The 18,900-nt window shown below is 38.3% G+C and overlaps 1 protein-coding gene across 1 annotated transcript in view; it reads right to left on the reverse strand.

Moving 5' to 3' along the window:
- LOC133082968 (protein WWC3-like) overlaps positions 1-10,901 on the reverse strand; it is a 57,217-nt gene extending 46,316 nt beyond the window's left edge. Inside the window, exon 1 of the mRNA XM_061179639.1 lies at positions 10,698-10,901. Coding sequence (XP_061035622.1) covers positions 10,698-10,885 — 188 coding nt within the window. The 5' untranslated portion in view covers positions 10,886-10,901. The remainder of the gene's footprint in view (positions 1-10,697) is intronic.
- Positions 10,902-18,900: the final 7,999 nt, after the last annotated feature.

Below are 18,900 nucleotides of genomic sequence, written 5' to 3' on the forward strand. Positions count from 1 at the left end.
AAAAATAACTTTTAAAAAGCAATTCTGAAGTTACAGTGAATGAATTCTTTATGCCATAACGCAAGAGACGTATTATCTAACAAAAACGGCACAGTATGATTGCCCATTTCAGGATGGCAACATGGAAAGATCCTGAACTCACTTCCTCCCACGAACATGTTGAATCTACAGATACATATGGAACAGTTTCCTCTGGAGAAAACATAAGAACTGGTGGAGTGACCCCTTCACATCAGGCGAATGAGAGGAGAACACACTGAAGTAGGTAGGAAAGGCTGAGACACAATTTTGCCATACACAGCATGGTGACCACGATCAGTAGGGAAGTCAAAACCAAGAGCTTCTCCCTGAGGAGCAAAGAGTTTGAACCCCACGTTGGGCACCTCAACTTTTAAGGCCTGCACCTGAGCGAGGAGCACCCAAAACATGTGACTGAAGACTGGTGGGGCTGACACCCACAAGACCTGCAGCGCTGTGGTGAACTAAAAGTCCTTAAAGGACCCCCACGTGAGCTCATCCACCCCAGGGCCCAGCGCAGAAGCATCCCTTTGAAAAGGATGAAATGGGTGAATTTGCTAATTTTAAAGTGTTGGTCTGAGGGGCAGAGGGCTGGCTGTGATACTCTCTGGTGATGGAGGCTTGGGGGTGCCATCCTCCTGCTTTCCCTCTGCCTTGCTAAATCCAATTTGTACCACATTTTTCCTTTCCAGTGGATGCCATCTTTCGTGGTGTCCCTTTGCCTTGCTAATGCCAGTGGGTACCCTATTGGTTTGCTTGTTTCTTTTCATTTCTTTTTTTTCTGTTTATTTCTCCCCACCCCTTTTTCTGGGTGCCATTTTTATGCTCACTCTGTGTTTTAGGTCACCTGTATCTCTAGGAGGGGGCCTTCTACACATATCCTGTACCCCAATTTTTATGTGTGGTAATGAGGTTTTTGTGGCTGCCCCTTGATTGCCTGGCTGTGGACGTCAGGAGTCTTGGGTGTCTGGGTCCCTCAGGACTGTAACAATTGAAAGACAGTTCTTGGCAACCTACCACTCGCAGGGCACTGCACAGACAAGAGACTTAAACCCAGCCTTAGTCTTTCTGAGAAAGAGGACTGTTTGCTTGTCCAGGAGCTTTCGCTTGAGGGGAAGGCTTCTGGTGTGACACACTTCTAGAGGTCTGTGGAGTTGCTCTCAGGGAACAGAGGCTGGAGGACAGGATCTTTGCACTGTCCCTCTGCTTTGCTTCAGCTTGCTTCTCTCTGCCATAAAGGACCTTATCTGGTGCCTCAGGTTTTGTGTCTGCTGCCAGGGGACACCTCTACATTGCTTGGCTCTGGCAGCCAGTGGTGGTCAGTGGGTCCCAGAAGACGGTGACCAACGGAGGAAAGTTCTTAAACAGCTACCATCCCGGAGCACAGCAGGAGGCAACGGAACAGGGAGCTAGGTCTTTCTGTGAAAGAGACTGATGAGCTTATTTTCATGGCTATGGACTGAGGGGCAGGCTTCTAAATTAAACACACATCAAAGGGCTAACTGTAAGCCTTCCAGGGACCTAGGAAAGCAGGTGCTCTCTTTTGAGCTCCCCCTCTGATGCCCCAGAGTGCTAGACTGTCTTGGAGGGGAGCTCTTAACACGTGTCTGGTGCCCTGCTTTTGTGGCTGCTGCCCACGGAACCCTCCTCCTCCCCCCCCACCCCAATGAATGCCTGGCCTGTTGCCCAGAGAGGCTTGTGTACCTGGGTCCCATAAGAGTCAGAGACACAGCTGGCTACCACACCCAGGGCACTGCACAGATAGCACACTGAAAACACCCCCTCCTTCTGTGGAAGAAGCCTGTTTGCTTGTGCAGGAACATTGGTGTGAGGGTCAGGCTTTGGGTTTTGCACACATCCAGAGGCCTATGGACTCGCTGTCTGGGAAAACAGGCTGAAGGATGACATCTTTGCACTCTCCCATTGCTTCACTACAGCTTACCGTAATCTCCAAGAAGGTGCTGATCCATTCTCATGGAGGCCTGAATTTGACAACTGTCACCAGAGGGGCACCCGCAGATGGCCTGGTCTGGTGGCCAGCAGAGCTTAGCTTAACAGTTGTACGGGACTGTACATATTTGCATTCTTTAAAAGCTGCTGCCTTTCAGGGTCAGGCTTCCAATCAGCCTGAACCTAGGTGGTGCTGAGGTCTTCCCTGACCTCTTTGGGACACTGACAGGTCCTGGAACACACTCAACAACTGGGAGATATTAAAAATAAAATGAGCTGCTTGGACAAGCAATCACCAACGTTTGAGAGACAAGCAAGAGCTGCAAGGTTGAAGGATAAGATTCATCTCTTAAATGAGGCCACTCCTCCAAGACTGGGAGAGGTGGCTATTTCATGGAGTGTATAAAAGCAAACACAGAAAGTCAAGCAAGATGAGGAAGAGGGGGAATATGCTGTACGTGGAACAATAAAATAAAACCTTGGAGAAAAACATAATGAAATGGAGATAGATAATTTACGTGATAAAGGATTCAAAGTAATAATCATAAAGATGCCCACTGAGCTAGGAGAAGAATGCATGAACACAGTGAGAAGTTCAACAAAGACAGAAAATATAGGAAAGTACCAAATTGAAGTCACAGAGCTAAAAAATTGAAAAACACTGAAAAATACACTAGCGGGGTTCAATAGCCTAGAAGAAGTAGAAGAAAGGATCATTGAACTCAAAGCAAAGGCAGTGGAATTCACCCAAGCAGAGCAGCAAAAGGAGAAAAAAAAATTTTAAAGTGAAGGCAGCTTTGGGAATGTGTGAGACAACATCAGGTGGACTGATACACATATTATAGGGGACCCAGAAGGAGAAAAGAGAGAGAAATGGGCAGAACTCTTATTTGAAAAAGAACGATTGAAAAGTTCCTTAACCTGGGGAAGGAAACACATCCAGCTCCGAGTTCCAAATAAGCTGTACTCAAAGGAACCCACAGCAAGACGTAGTATAATCAAAATGTCAAAAGTTAAAGACAGAGACTTAGGGCAGCAAGAGAAAAAGCAACTTGTTACACATAAGGGAATACTCAGAAGACTATCAGCAGATGTTTCAGCACAAACTCTGCTGCCCAGAAAGGAGCTGCACAATATAATCAAAGTGCTGAAAGAAAGAAAGAATACCCAGTAAAGTTACCATTCAGAAGTAAAGGAGAGAGAATTTTCCATACAAGCCATCCTACTGGAGGTGATCACCACTAAACCAGTCTTATAAGAAATGTTAAAGGGACTTCTTTAAGCTGAAAAGAAAGGGCACTAATTAACAGGAACATATATGAAAATATAAATCACCGTTAAAGGTAAATATATAGGAAAGGCAGTGGATTAATCTTTTGTAAAGCTAGTATGAAGGTTAAAAGATGAAAGTAGTAAAAATTACTGTAAAGATAATAATTGGTATTAGGGGATACACAAGACAAAAGATGTAAAACATGACATCAAAAACATAAAAATTGTGTGTGGGAAAATAAAAACTTACAGCTTTAGAATGTATTCAAACTTAAGTTGTTATCAACTTAAAATACACTGTTATAAGCTGTTACCTGTAAGCCTCATGGTAACTACAAAGCAACACCCTGTGGTACATAACACAAAAAATAATGACAAAGGAATCTAAGCATACCATTTGCAAACTGCAAAGGAAGAGAGCAAGAAACAAGAAAGGAATGCTGGAACGAGAAAACAATTTTAAAAAAAATGAAATGGCAATAAATACAAATGGACTAAATTCTCCATTCAGAAGTAGCAGAGTGACTGAATGGCTAAAAAAAATAGCAACATATTTATACACAGCCTACAAGAGACTCACTTCAGGTATCAGGACAGGCACAGACTAAGAGTGAAAGGGGGGACAAAGATATGCCATAGAAATGGAAACCAGAAGAAAGCTGTGGCAGGTATACATATATATATCAGACAAAATAGAGTTTATGAACAAAGACTGTAATAAGAGACAAAGAAGGGGATTACCTAATGATAAAGGGGTCAATCCAGTAAGAGGATATAACATATGTAAACATTTATGCACCCAACACAGAACCATCTAAATATATAAGGCAAATATTAACAGTCCTAATGGGAGAAGTAGACATCAATACAATAATAGTAGGGGATTCTAATACTCCACTTACATCAACCATACAGATAATCCAGACAGAAAATCAGTAAGAAAACGTCGGCCTTAAAGAACATGTGAGATCACATAGATTTATCAGATATATACAGAATATTCCATCAAAAAAAAAGAAAAACATCAGCAGAATCACACATTTTTCTGAAGAGCACATGGAACATTATGGAGAAGAAATTATTTTTTAGGCTACAAAAGTAAAGGAAGATTCAAGTGTATTCGGCAACAGGTGTAAAAGTAGAGATCAATTATGAAACAAAACTGGAAAGTTCACAAATGTGTGAGATCAAACAACATGTAGTGAACCGTCCATGGGTCAATGAAGAAATCAAAAGAGAAATTTAAAGAAAAACAACCTCAAGAAAATGAGAATACAACATAACAGATTTATGTAATGCAGCAAAAGCAGTTGTAAGAGGTCGGTTCTTGGTAATAAAATGTCTCACTCCAGAAACAAACTAACTTTACACAGGAAGAAAATAGAAAAAGAAGAACAAATGAACCCCAAAGGTACTATGAGGAAAGAAATAACAAAGATCGGGATGGAAATAAATGTAACAAAGACTCAAGAGACAATAGAAGAGATGAATGAAATTAAGAGGCCTTTTTTCTTTTAAAAGATAGACAAATTGACAGAAGTTTAGCTAGACGCGTCAAGAAAAGGACAGGGCTTAAATAAATAAAATCAGAAATAAAAGAGGAGACGTTACAACTGACACCACCGAAAAACAAAGCATTATGAGAGGCTGCTATAAACAATTATATGCCAGCAAACTGAACAATACAAAAGAAATGGATGCATCCTAGAAACATACAAGGCAGGACTGAATTATGAAGAAATAGAAAACTGAACATACCAATAACTAGTAAGGACACTGAATCAGTAATCCAACACTTCCCACCAAACAAAAGTTCAGGACCAGCAGGCTTCGCTGGTCAATTTTACCAAACAGTCAAAGAAGATTTAATACCTGTCTTTCTCAAACTTTCTGAAAAAGTTGAAGATGAGGGATGCTTCCTAACTTATGATACCAGCATTACCCTGTTACCAAAACCTGACAAGGACACCACAAGAAAAAGAAAAATACACTTCTATATCTGTACACACCAAATACACACATCAAACTTCTGGAATGCTACACAGCAGTTCTAAGAGCAATGTTTTTAGTGATAATTCCTACTACAAGATATAAGAAAAACTTCAAATACACAACCTAACTGTGAACCTCAAGGAATTAGAAAAGGAAGAACAAATGAAGTCTAAAGTTAGCCCAAGGAAGGAAATAATGAAGATGAGAGCAGAAATAAATGAAATAGAAGCTAAAAAGACAGTAGAAATTACCAATGAAACTGAGAGCAGGTTCTTTGAAATGATAAACAAAATTGACAAACCTTTAGCCAGGCTCACCAAAAAAAAAGACTTAATTAAAATCAGAAATATCACAAATAATTAAACTAAGAAATGAATGAGGAGACATAACTAATACCACAGAAGTACAAACGATCATAAGAGACTGCTATGAACAATTATACATCAACAAATTGGACAACATATGAGAAATAAATTTCTAGAAACATATAACCAAGACCGAACCATGAAGAAACAAAATTGAACAGACAGTTTACTAGTAACAAGACTGAATCCGTAATTAAAAACCTCCCTCAAAAGTCCAGGAGCACATGACTTCACTAGTGAATTCTACCAAACATTCAAAGAAGAAGCCTTAATAACAATTTTTCCCCAACTCTACCAAAAAAACAGAAGATGAAGGAACAATTTCAAACTCATTTTATGATGCCAGGATTACCCTGTTAAGAAAACCTGACACGGACACCACAAGAAAAGAAAATTACAGGCCAATATCCCTGATGAACATAGATGAAAAAATCACCAACAAAATATTAGCAAAGTGAATTCAACAATAAATTAAAAGATTCATACACTATAATCAAGTGAGGATTATTCCAGAGATGCTATAATGGTTCAATATTTGCAAATCAACATTGTATACCACATTAACAAGATGAAGGACAAAAATGATATGATTATCTCAATAGATACAAAAAAAAGCATTTGACAAAATTCAAACCATTTTTGACAAAAACTCTTTAAAAAGTGGGTATACAGGGAGCATACCTGAACATAATAAAGGTCATTGTGACAAACCTACAGCAAACATCATACTCAAACATGAAAAACTAAAAGCTTTTCCTCTAAGACCAGGAACAAGGCAAGGATGCCCACTCTCACCACTTTTGTTCAACACAGTATTGAAAGTCCTAGGCACAGCAAACTGACTAGAAAAAGAAATAAAAGAAATCCAAAATGGAAAGGAATAAGTACACCTATAACTATCTGCAGATGACATGATATGACATATAGGGAACTCTAAGGACTCCACCAAAAAGTTGTTAGAACTAATAAATGAAGTTGCAGTAAATTTGCAGGATACAAAACCAATACAGAGAAATATTTTACGTTTCTAAACGTAACAGTGATCTGTCAGAAAGACAAATGATGAAAGACAATCCCATTTACAATTGTATCGAAAAGAATAAAATACCAGGAATAAATTGAATGAAGGAGGTGAAAAACCTGTACAATGATGAGAGAAACTGAAGAAAAAAACAAATAAATAGAAAGATATTCTGTGCTTGTGGATTGGTAGAATTAACACTGTTAAAATGTCAATAATACTCAAAGCAATCTACAGAGTCAATGCAATCCCTACCAAAATACCAATGGCATTTCCCACGGAAAGAGAATAAAAAATCCTAAAACTGGCATCCACAAATGACCCCAATAGTCAAAGCAATCTTGAGAAAGAACTAACCTGGAAGAATCACACTTCCTGATTTCAAACTAAATGACAAAGCTATAGTCAAATCAGTATGATATCTGTATAAAAAGACACATAGATCAATGGAGAAGAACAAACAGCCTAGAAGTAAACCTACTCATATATGGTCAGTTAATTTACAACAAAAGAGCCAAGAATATAAAATGGGGAAAGGACATTCTCTTCAATAAATAGTGATAAGAAAACTGGACAGCCACACACAAAAGAATGAAACTGGACCATTAGCTTACACCATATAAAAAATTAACCAAAATGGATTAAAGACTTGGCTATAAGATGTGAAACTACAAAACACCAAGAGGAAAATATAGGTGGTATGTCAAGACCCTGACACTGGTCTTGGGGACAACATTTTGGATTTGACATCAAAAGCACAGGCAACAAAAGCAAAAATAAGCAAATGTACTATATCAAACTAAAAACCTTCTGCACAGCAAAGGAAACCATCAACCAAATAAAAAGGCAACCTAATGAATGGGAAAAGATATCTGCAAATCATATATCTCGTAAGGGGTTAATATCCAAAATATATAAAAAATTCACACAACTCAGTTGAAAAAAACAAACAATCCAATTTAAAAAATGGCCAAAGAATCTGAAATAGACATTTATCTAAAGAAGACATATAGATGACCAACACATGTAAAGGCACATGTAAAGCTGCTCAGCATCTCTAATTATTAGAGAAATGCAAATCAAAACCACAGTGAGATACCACCTCACACCTGTCAGAATGGCTATTATCAAAAAGAACAGAAATAACAAGACTTAGTGAGGATGTGGAGAAAGGGGAACCCTCCTACACAGTTGGTGGGAATGTAAATTGGTGCAGCCACTATGAACAACCATATGGAGGTTCCTTAAAAATCAAAAATAGAGTTACCATATGATCAAGCAACACCACTTCTGGATATTTATCCAAAAAGAAAAAAGTGAAAACATTAATTTGAAAAGATACATGTATCCCAATATTCATAGCAGCATTAATTACAACAGCCAAGATATGCAAGCAACTGTCAGGTGAATGAATAAAGAAAATGTGGTAAATACACACACACGTTGGAATATTACTCAGCCAGAAAAGAAGAAAATCTTGTCATTTGTGACAACGTAGAGGAAACTTGAGAGTACAGTGCTAAAGTGAGATAAGTCAAAGACGTAAAGTATGGTCTCACTTATATGTGGAATCTAAAACAAACAAATAAACTAACAAGCTCATAGATACAGAGAGCAGATTGGTGGTGGCCAGACCTGAAGGACAGAGTGAAATGAGTAAATGTGGTCAAAAACTTCCAGTTATCAAGTTAAGTAAATCATGGAGAAGTAATGTACAGCAGTATGACTAGACTTAATCATTCTGTATTGTGTATTTGAAAGTTGCTATGAAAGTAAATCTTACAAGTTCTCATCACAAGAAAAAAAAATGTTGTAACCATGGGTGGTGATGAATGTAAATGTAAATTCCCTATAAAACAGAGGTGGAAACACTTATACAAGCCAGTCTATCAATTATTGAGAGATGTAAAAACTGTCTGGGATGTAAGCGGCCATATTTCTATTCTATTTTTCTATAAAAGTAGGAATCTTAAATACATGCCAACCTTCTGTACACATTTTTTCAACTAGGAAGCAAAAGACATACAGGAAACTTGCCAGGGTTCAACCCTAGAAACAGAGTCTCATGTTTGCACATTAAAGAAGGTGAACGTCTAAGAACATTAAGAACTACTTCTATGAAGAGGAGTATTTTAAAAGGTAATAGATTTAAAAATGTACAGTCTAATTTACTATCTTTAAGTCATTTACTTTAAATAGTACTTTACTTTTTAAATGTTTATTTTTTATTAATTTCTACTGAAGTATAGTTGATTTATAATGTTGTGTTAGTTTCAGGTGTACAGTAAAGTGATTCAGTTATACATATACATATATAAACAGATATTCCTTTTTTATACTCTCTTCCATTATAGGTTATTACAAGATATTGGGTATAGTTCCCAGTGCTATACAGTAGGTCCTTGATGGTTATCTATTTTATATATACTAGTATGTATATTTTAATCCCAAACTCCTAATTTATCCATCCTCCCTTTCCCTTTACCATTTCTGACCCAGGACCAATATATTTCATACTCAGAAGACAAGTTCACCTCTCCTTCTTCACCCCATGGTTTCAGATCCCAAGACTCAGCTCCTGCATTGGTCCCACAAGAGACCGCATAAGCTGGACAAGTTTGGGGGACCCAGGCCTTGAATCCAAGCATAATGGTAACACCTGCTCTGGGCGTTCCCTGGATTTGTGCCCTGGGATCTCCACATGGCAAGGGCGGAATCAGTCACTGGTGTGTGGGTGTCAGGTCCTGAGAAGCAAGTAGTATTCACAGGACTGAATCCATCCCATTAACAGAGAACCAAATGGAACTGCCAGGCCCTCCCACCCAGAACGTACACAAGAGAATACCATGGGAAGAATGGAAAGTGATATTAAGCTGAAACAATACAGAAGCACAAGAGCACAGATGAAACTTCCATTTCATAGTCCCTTTGCAGAGTCAGAAGCAATAAACTCTGGGTTTATTTTGAGTGAGGTGACAGGGCACTCTACCACGCCAGGCAAATTAACATGCACTCTGCCCATTCCTATGCGCTGGACTCTCCAAACCACACCGCTTCCCTCCAGCGCTGACGTTAGCCCCTAAGGACACAACACAGACCTATCAATTAATGATGAATAACCAAGCAGAGATAACCCCCAGCAAATACAGAGGACAATCCTAACACTCGATGAAACGGTCGTTATAAGGGCATCTGTACTGACCAAATAATTCAGGTGACTATTAAACTCTACTTAGAGAATGCTCACAGAGATACAGCTTATGATCCTGGTAATACAGTGAATTTTAAGGAGCCAGTATGTTATCGAATGGGCGGTGGGCTTTCCAAAGCTCAGCAAATATCCCCAAACTTCTGACAGCTGTGCAACGAGGAAAGCAGACCCAGCCTTCCACACAATTTGTGATCACAGAACAATCTGTGATCACACACAGCAAACGCAAACCAGGAGACAGGGCACACAATGAAAGGGCGAGCAACAGAGGACAAAGGACTCTGTGCTGGCTTCATATGTCCCACGCTGGTAAAGAGCCCAAAGACCAACTGAAGAGACTCACGTTCAGAAACAGACACGCGAGAGAGCAGAGACTTCCTGCTGCCAAAAGGGCAGGCTTTGCTGGCGGGAAATCAAAGTCGGAGATAAAAGTAAGAGGTAGACTGCGGAAACGGAGATGCTGCTGATGTCAGGAACGAGGTTCCTCCGTGGTCACGGAGCCGACCACCACCTGCCTCCGGCCCCCTGTTGGCTGGAGACCCGACACCTGTCCTGGACGCTGTCCTGAAAACACAGGGGGCGGGTGCACCCGGCACCTGCAGCGGGAGTGGGCGGGGTCTAAGTGGTGGGTTCCCCGGTCTTCCCTGCTCCATCCGGTTCTCGACCACCTCCCGCTTGTAATAGGGACCGGGAGCCTCCGAGCCCTGGGCACCCCCTGCGGATGGCAGGCGCCCTGGGCACCCCCTGCGGACGGCAGGCACCGGCTCCCTCCACCTTCCGCCAGGCCGTGGCTGCCTGAGTAACAAGGCTTCGGCTTTGCCAGCTGCTCCTCCGCTGGAAGCCGGCCCCGCCTGCCCGGCCAGCCCACCTTTCCGTGGCGCCCTGCACGGACGTGGCCCGGGAGCGCTGGATCTCCTCCTCCAGGCGCCGCCGCTCCTCCTCCAGCCGGGCCACGTCCTCCGCCGGCCTCCTCTGCTGGATGATGAGCTGCAGCTCCTGAAGCAGGGCCTCCTTCTCCTTGATGAGCTGCAGCCGGTCCCTGTCGGCCTCGGCCATGCCCGGCCAGGACTCGCTCTCAAACTGGACCAGCTGCCGCTGGATATTTGAGACTCTGCGAGACAGGGACACAGAAAAATCCATGAACTTCATTTTAAAAATTCTCTTCACGATACAGACGCTAAAGTCCTCAACTAAGTATTAGCAAATTGAATCCAACGTAACACAGAAAAATTACAACACAACCGTCAAGTGGGATTTATCCTAGGTGTGCTAGTTCAACATTCAAAAATCAATTAATATAATCCATCACAGCAACCGATTGAAAAAGCAGATCATGTGACCATATCAAGAGATGCAGAACAAGCATCTGACAAAATCTAGCATTCATTTAGTATACATAAAAAACAAAACAAAAAACCCCCCACTAAAATAGAAATAGAAACTTCCTCAATTTGATAAAGAACATCTACAAAAAACAAACAAACAAACAAAAAAAACAACTAATACCATTCTTAATGTTGTGAAGCTCAAGCTTTCTCACTGAGATCAACTTCAAAACAACGGTGTACCCCATCACCAATCCTTTTCAACGTCATATGGAAGTCCTAACTAACGGAATAAAATAAAAGGAGTACACTGTGCACAGATTGGAAAGAAAGACATAAAACAGCCATTGTTCACAGCTCACATAATCATCTATGAGGAAAACCCAAAAGAAGCTGATAACAAAAAAAATTTCCCCTGGAACTCTTAAGCAATTAGTGCAAGATTGCAGGATACAAGCTTATACAAAAGTCAACTGCTTTCCTAAATACCATCAATAAACAAGTGGATCTGAAATTTAAAACACAATACCATTCACATGGCACCTCCAAAAATGAAATACTTAGTTATAAGTCTAACCAAACTTGTACAAGATCTATACAAAGGAAATTACAAAACTATGATGAACTGAAACAAAGAAGAACTAAATAAATGAAGAGACATTCCATGTTCATGGATAGGAAAAGTTCAATACTGTCAAGATGTCACTTCTTCCCAGCTTGCTCTATAGATTCAAAACAATCCCAATCAAAATTCCAGCAACTTATATTTGTGGACATAAACAAATTGATTCTAAAGGGGCAACAGGCCCAGAACAGCCAACACAATACTGAAGGAAGAGAACAAAGCTGGAGAACTGACACTAGGAGACCTCAAGACTTAATATAAAGCAGTACAGTAATCAAGATAGTGTGGTACTGGCAAAAGCATAGGATAGCAAAGGCAGTCTTTTCATCAAATGGTTCTGGAACAACTGGACATGCACATGCAAAAAAAAATCATCTAGACACAGACTTCACACCCTTCACAAAATTTAACTCAAGACCTAAATATAAAAGACGAAACTGTAAAACTCTTAGAAGATTACATAGGATAAAACTATTAAGACCTTGGTTTGGAAATGTCATTTTAGATACAATACCAAAGGCACGATCCATGAAAGAAATAATGGGTAAGTTCAACTTCATTAAAATTAAAACTACTGCTCAGTGAAAGACTATGTCAACAGATGTGAGACAACAAATCACAGACTGGGAGGAAACATTTGCAAAAGACACATCTGATACAGAACTGTTATCCAAAATATAGAAAGAATACTTAAAACTCAACAATGAGAGAACAAACAACTCAATTAAACGGGCCAGAGACCTTAACGGACACCTCACTGAAGAAGATAAACAGACAGCAAAGCATATGAAAAAAAAGATGCTCTAAATCATATGTCACCAGGGAAAAGAAAATTAAAACAACAGTGAGATTCCACCACACACCTATTAGAATAGCCAAAATGAGAACATGTACAGCACCAAATGCTGGTGAGGATGTGGAGCAACAGGAACTCCCATTCACTGCTGGAAGGAATGCAAGATGCTACAGCCACTTTGGCAGTTTCTCACAAAACTAAACATACTCTTACCATGTGATCCAGCAGTCACACTCCTTCGTGTTTACCCAAAAGAGCTGAAATTTTTTGTCCACACAAATCTGCACATGGATGTTTATAGCAGCTTTGTTTATAATAGACAAACCTTGGAAGCAATTTGTTTCCATCTCACTGCTTATTAATTTTGTCCTGCTTTTATTTATATCGTCTATGTATCAAGAAACACTTCCCTTTATGTTTTTACATTTTATCAATGGAAATATATGTTTATTCCATCAATAAAATTGTACATAGGATAAAAAAAAAAACTTGGAAACAACCAAGATGTCCTACTTTAGTAGATGAACAGATAAATAAACTATGGTACTTTTAACCAATGGGATATTATTCAGCCCTAAGAAGGAATGAGCCATCAAGACATGAAATACAGGAAGGAAACTTACACAGTATTATAAGTGAAAGAAGTCAATCTGAAAAGGCTACATACTGCATGATTATATGTATATGACTTTCTGGAAAACTATGGAGTTAGTAAAAACTCAGTGGTTTTCATAGGTTAGTGCTGAGGAAGGAATGAGTAGGCAGAGCACTGTGGATTTTTAGGGAAGTGAAAAGACTGTACTGAATACCATAATATTGGATACATGTCATTATACATTTGTCCAAATGCACAGAATGTACAATACCATGAATGAACCCTAATGTACAGAAACTATGGACTTCAGGTGATTATGATGTGACAATGTAGGTTCATGAATTGTAACAAATGTACCTACCCTCTGGTACATCTCTGGAGATGTTTATAGTGAGGGAGGTTATTTGTGTAGACAGGTAAGAAGTACATGGGAACTCTCTATATTGTCTGCTGAGTTTTGCTGTAAACCTGAAAATGCTCTAAAAAATAAAATATAAATATAAAATATACATAAGAAGGTGAAATGCAGTGTTCTTTCATGAATAATCTACCTAAATACTTACCTAAACATTTTAAAGGTTATTCACTGTAACCTTAAAGGTTACATCTCTAGAAAATAAGAAATCACTCACTGTGTTTGGTAAATGTTACAGCAAAACATGTAACAATTACTTACTAAGCATAGCAATGACATATTTCCTGAGTTTAGTACAGCCTGGCAAATTCCAGCCTACACTGTGCATTTTCAGAACAAACATGCAAAATGCCCAGAGGAATATTCACAAGAGGCAACATTCCTTCAAAAAATATGAGCAAGCTAAAGAGAAGAAGTATATGACCAATAATGTGACCACTGTAGATAATCAATATGGATAATGAATTTTGAAATATTACATGTGGAAATTTTAAAATCCAACACTACTACATCATAATAAGCAAGAAAATATTGGATATAAAACCACTTAGCAAACCGAAGACCTATGTCAGTTAATGCTTGTCCTTAGCAGGGAGTCATGAGAGCTGCTTTTGTTGATATTTTTACATTTTCTAAGAAGACAAGAAAAGTGAAATTCCAGACATACATAAATTATACACATTGATGAGATCCAATTATTTAGCCAGAAAGTATCCTCCTTAACTAGCTGGTATCCTGCTGTTTTGTCTTCAAGATAGTATTTCATTTTTGATGAAGGAAATTTCTTTTTGATATGCTTTATAGCTTTAAGAAGGACATATTTTAAACAACTGTGTTTTAAGATGTTACCAAAGGGTGAAAAGAGATAAAGTCTCTAAGCAGGTGAGAGCAATGCTAAAGCAGTGGGACAATATTGAAAACAAGGAGCCCTAAGCATTTGAGGAGAAATATGACATAATAATTGTCTCAGTTTTGCACATGTTCTAAAATTAAGACTAGGAAAGATAAACAAACAGGCATAAATATAGTCAAATATTGAATTTCAGAAGCCAGACTATTTATTATTATTTAGGTCAATATAAATAATTGCATTTAAATTCTTTCAAACAAAATGAAATGGAATATCTACTGCTATAACCTGTTACTCTACTACTTAAAATGTCTTTGAAAACAATTATGTGTGGCTTTTCCATTACTGGCTCAACATTAACCTATTGAGCCAAATAAATAAAAGGAAAAAAAATAGTTTAACTTAAGTTGGTCTGAGGGACTGATACTCAGTCTAAGAGGAGGGAAAAAGGGAGTTCTCAACTAGCCAGAAGGATTAAAAAAAGCTGAAAAATCTCCATTCTTAATGAATCAGATCTTTACAAGTGTTAGCAATATTTTGAATTTGACATTTTAAATGCACTTGACATTTTGTTACATGTATTCGGAAGCTAAACACAAATGAGAATCCATTATTTTGTATTACAGTAGACACTGCATTTTGGTAAAATTGTAGGTAGACACATACTGAACTGTGTTCAATTTCTCTCCGGGGAAAAAGAAGTAAGCAGAAGGCAAGATTTTTAAAATGAGTTTCTTACCTCTTTCTGGCCTCCTCACATTGCCAATTAAGTCTGACCTGGTCTACAAGGTTTGTTTTATCATCAAAGGCAAACTTTGGGGAATAAAAGAAAAACAATAAAAATTCATATTGAAACATTTTCAAAATTGTAAATTCATTTAAATTTCAGCAGCAGTTAAAAATACTCTTTTAATTCTTCTGTAAATTTCAATTTTTCAAAACACTGGAAGGAAATGTACCAAGTAAAATTCTGTTGCAACCTCTGACCAGAGGGTTTTGGGAATCCGGGTTTAATATTATCTAAACAGTTGGACTTTTTTTCCTCAGTGGAAATATATTCATTTGTTATTATATTAAACAAAATTGAAGTTTTTTAAAGAAAGAAATAATTTATTAACAGTTGATGCAAAGGTTTAAAATGTTATCCCATTTTGTACACTGTTCTCAAATATCCAGTTTCTCAATGAATGCGGAATGATGATGTGCTACTAAGAAATAATAAAATCTGAAGAAGACAGACTAGTATGTGTTTGGGATATAGGATAACTCTCTCCAATATGGTATGGTATATAAAAGAACAAAATGTAAAAAGAAGGAAATCAATGAATAAAAATGACTGGGATTGGGCAATATTACTTTAAGAGCTAGAATATAAAATGTGGTGTTCTGGATCCAATCAGTAGTTGTATTTAAATATTTTTCCTACCAATTACACTGAAGTGATCAACATGCTAGACAAAACAAAAAGACCTATATGAAACACAATTGTGGCTTACTTTTTTTCATTCCTGGAAATGTCATAAAAATGTATTTTCAATAAATCCTTCAGGGACTTCCCTGGTGGCACACAGGTTAAGAACCCTCCTGCCAATGCAGGGCACACGGGTTCAATTCCTGGTCCAGGAAGATCCTACATGCCGTGGAGCAACTAAGCCTGTGCACCGCAACTACTGAGCCTGCGCTCTAGAGCCTGTGAGCCACAACTACTGAGCCCGCATGCTGCAACTAATGAAGCCCGCGTGCCTAGAGCCCGTGCTCCACAACAAGAGGAGCCACCGCAATGAGAAGCCCGCGCACCGCAACGAAGAGTAGCCCCCGCTCGCCCCAGCTAGAGAAAGCCTGCACACAGCAACAAAGACCCAATGCAGCCAACGATAAATAACATAAATTTTTAAAAAATCCTTCAAGGTGTAGATTTGACTTTACTAGATCATATATTATGACCACTAAGTCTTTTTCCTTTTAATAACTTCATGTCAACAAATATTTAAGAACATTCTACTTGAATGATTAGTAATTAATATGTTGATACACATTTTGACAAATTTCTATTGTGAATTTCTCTACACGTATATTGCCTTGGAAATATACTGAATGACAAGATGAAGAAGTGGCTTATGGTGCACTGAAAATTCTCCAATGAAATGAGTCACAATCATATATTTAAACAGTTCTATCAGCTCTCCCTTTCCACAAACTCTGCTCAGTATACATATTTAGATATGAAGTTTGACATCTTCAGAAACTTTCCAGAGTGGAAATGCTCTACTTGTCTTTTCATCACCCTCTTTAACACTGAGCTGATTCTTCAGTGAGATTAATACACTTCACTCCTTAAATCTCTTCTAAAAGTAATTTACAAACTTGTAGGCTTCACTCTTCTTTGAGACAAATAAAAATGTTTTAGTCAAAAACAAAGCAACCTACAGTTTAAAAATACCAAAATGGTTCCTGTCTCAGTTTCTATATAGTCCTATATCATGTACCACAAATTCCAAATTCCAATGTTATGCTGATATTGCTTATAAGTCTCTGGTTACAAATCCCTATTCTTGAAAAACATGTCATATACCTAACACCTGCCCTCAAAACTGACTCATAATATTAACTAAAATAGATACACTGCTAAGTTGGCCCTCAACAATCTTCACCTTCTGTTATTCAGCCCATGTGTAATCACCTCTACTAGAAAGTAGGTTGGACCCAGTGACTTGATTCGATCCAATAGAACAGAGCAAAGGTAAAGAGAAGTCATTTCTGTGATTAGGTTACAATGGATTGTTACTCCCATCATGTTAGGTGACTTTCTCTGTTGCCTTCTCAGCGTGCACATTTTGGTGAAACAAACTGCCATGCTGAAGAGTATAGGTGATTTACAATATTGTGTTAGTTTCAGGTGTACAGCAAAGTGAATCAGTTTTACATATACATGTATCCACTCTTTTTAAAATTCTTTTCCCATGTAGGTCATTACAGACTGTTGAGTAGAGTTCCCTGTGCTATAGAGTAAGTCCTTATTAGCTATCAACTTTACACATAGTAGTGTCTATATGTCAATCCCCATCTCCCAATTTATCCCTCCTCCCTTTTCCCCCTGTCTAACCACAGTTTGTTTTCTACATCTGTGACTCTATTTCTGTTTTATATATAGGTTCATTTGTATCATTTTTTTTTAGATTCCACATATAAGCAATATCATATGATATTTGTCTTTCTCTGTCTGACTTACTTTACTTAGTATGATAATCTCTAGTTCCATCCATATTGCTGCAAATGGTATTATTTCATTCTTTTTTATGGCTGAGTAGTATTCCATTGTATACACGTACCACATCTTTATCCATTCCATGGTCAATGGACACTTAGCTTGCTTCCATGTCCTGGTTATTGTAAATAGTGCTGCAATGAACATTGGGGTGCATGTATCTTTTCGAATTATGGTTTTCTCCGGATATATGCCCAGGAGTCGGATAGCAGGATCATACGTAGCTCTATTTTTAGCTTTTTAAAGAAGCTCCATACTGTTCTCCATAGTGGCTGCACCAATTTACATTTCCACCAACAGTGGAATCTATTGCTTGTAGACTTTTTGATAACGGCCATTCTGACTGCTGTGAGGGGATACCGCATTGTAATTCTGATTTGCATTTCTCCGATAATTAGTGATGTTGAGCATCTTTTCATGTGCCTTTTGGCCATCAGTATGTCTTATTTGGAGAAATGTCTACTTAGATCTTCCACCCATTTTTTTGATTGAGTTGTTTGGTTTTTTTTTGATATTCAGCTGCATGAGCTGTTTGTATATTTTGGAGATTTATCCCTTGTTGGTTGCTTTGCAAATATTTTTTCTCATCTGCCTTTCCCTAGTCTTTTCATTTTGTTTATGGTTTCCTTTGCTGGGCAGAAGCTTTTAAGTTTAATGAGGTCCCATTTGTTTATTTTTGGTTTTATTTTCATTACTCTAGGAGGTGGGTCAAAAAAGATCTTGCTGTGATTTATGTCAAAGACTGTTCTTCCTATGTTTTCCTCTAAGAGTTTTATAGTGTCTGGTCTTACTAATCCATTTTGAATTTATTTTTGTGTATGATGTTAGAGAATGTTCTAATTGCATTCTTTTACATGTAGCTGTCCAGTTTTCCCAGCACCCCTTATTGAAGAGACTGTCTTTTCTCCCTTGTATATTCTTGCTTCTTTGGTCACCTAATCTGAGACTGACTTTCTAATTGACCTGACACCTTGACTGCAGTTTTAAAACCCTACATAGCAAGAGCTAACTTATATCATATGTACTTATGATATTGGGCATAGCTTTTTGATATTTTTCTCTATAGTAACATGATGTAGTAGATAGTGCAGGAGTTTAATCATCAGAGATGTAATTTTGAACCCAGACTTGCCTCTCTCAGCTTTAAGACCTTAGGTAACCTGGCACTTTAGTCTCCTCATCATACTACATAACAGAGAT

The sequence above is a fragment of the Eubalaena glacialis genome, unplaced genomic scaffold (assembly GCF_028564815.1).
Source record: "Eubalaena glacialis isolate mEubGla1 unplaced genomic scaffold, mEubGla1.1.hap2.+ XY H_2, whole genome shotgun sequence".
NCBI lineage: Eukaryota > Metazoa > Chordata > Mammalia > Artiodactyla > Balaenidae > Eubalaena > Eubalaena glacialis.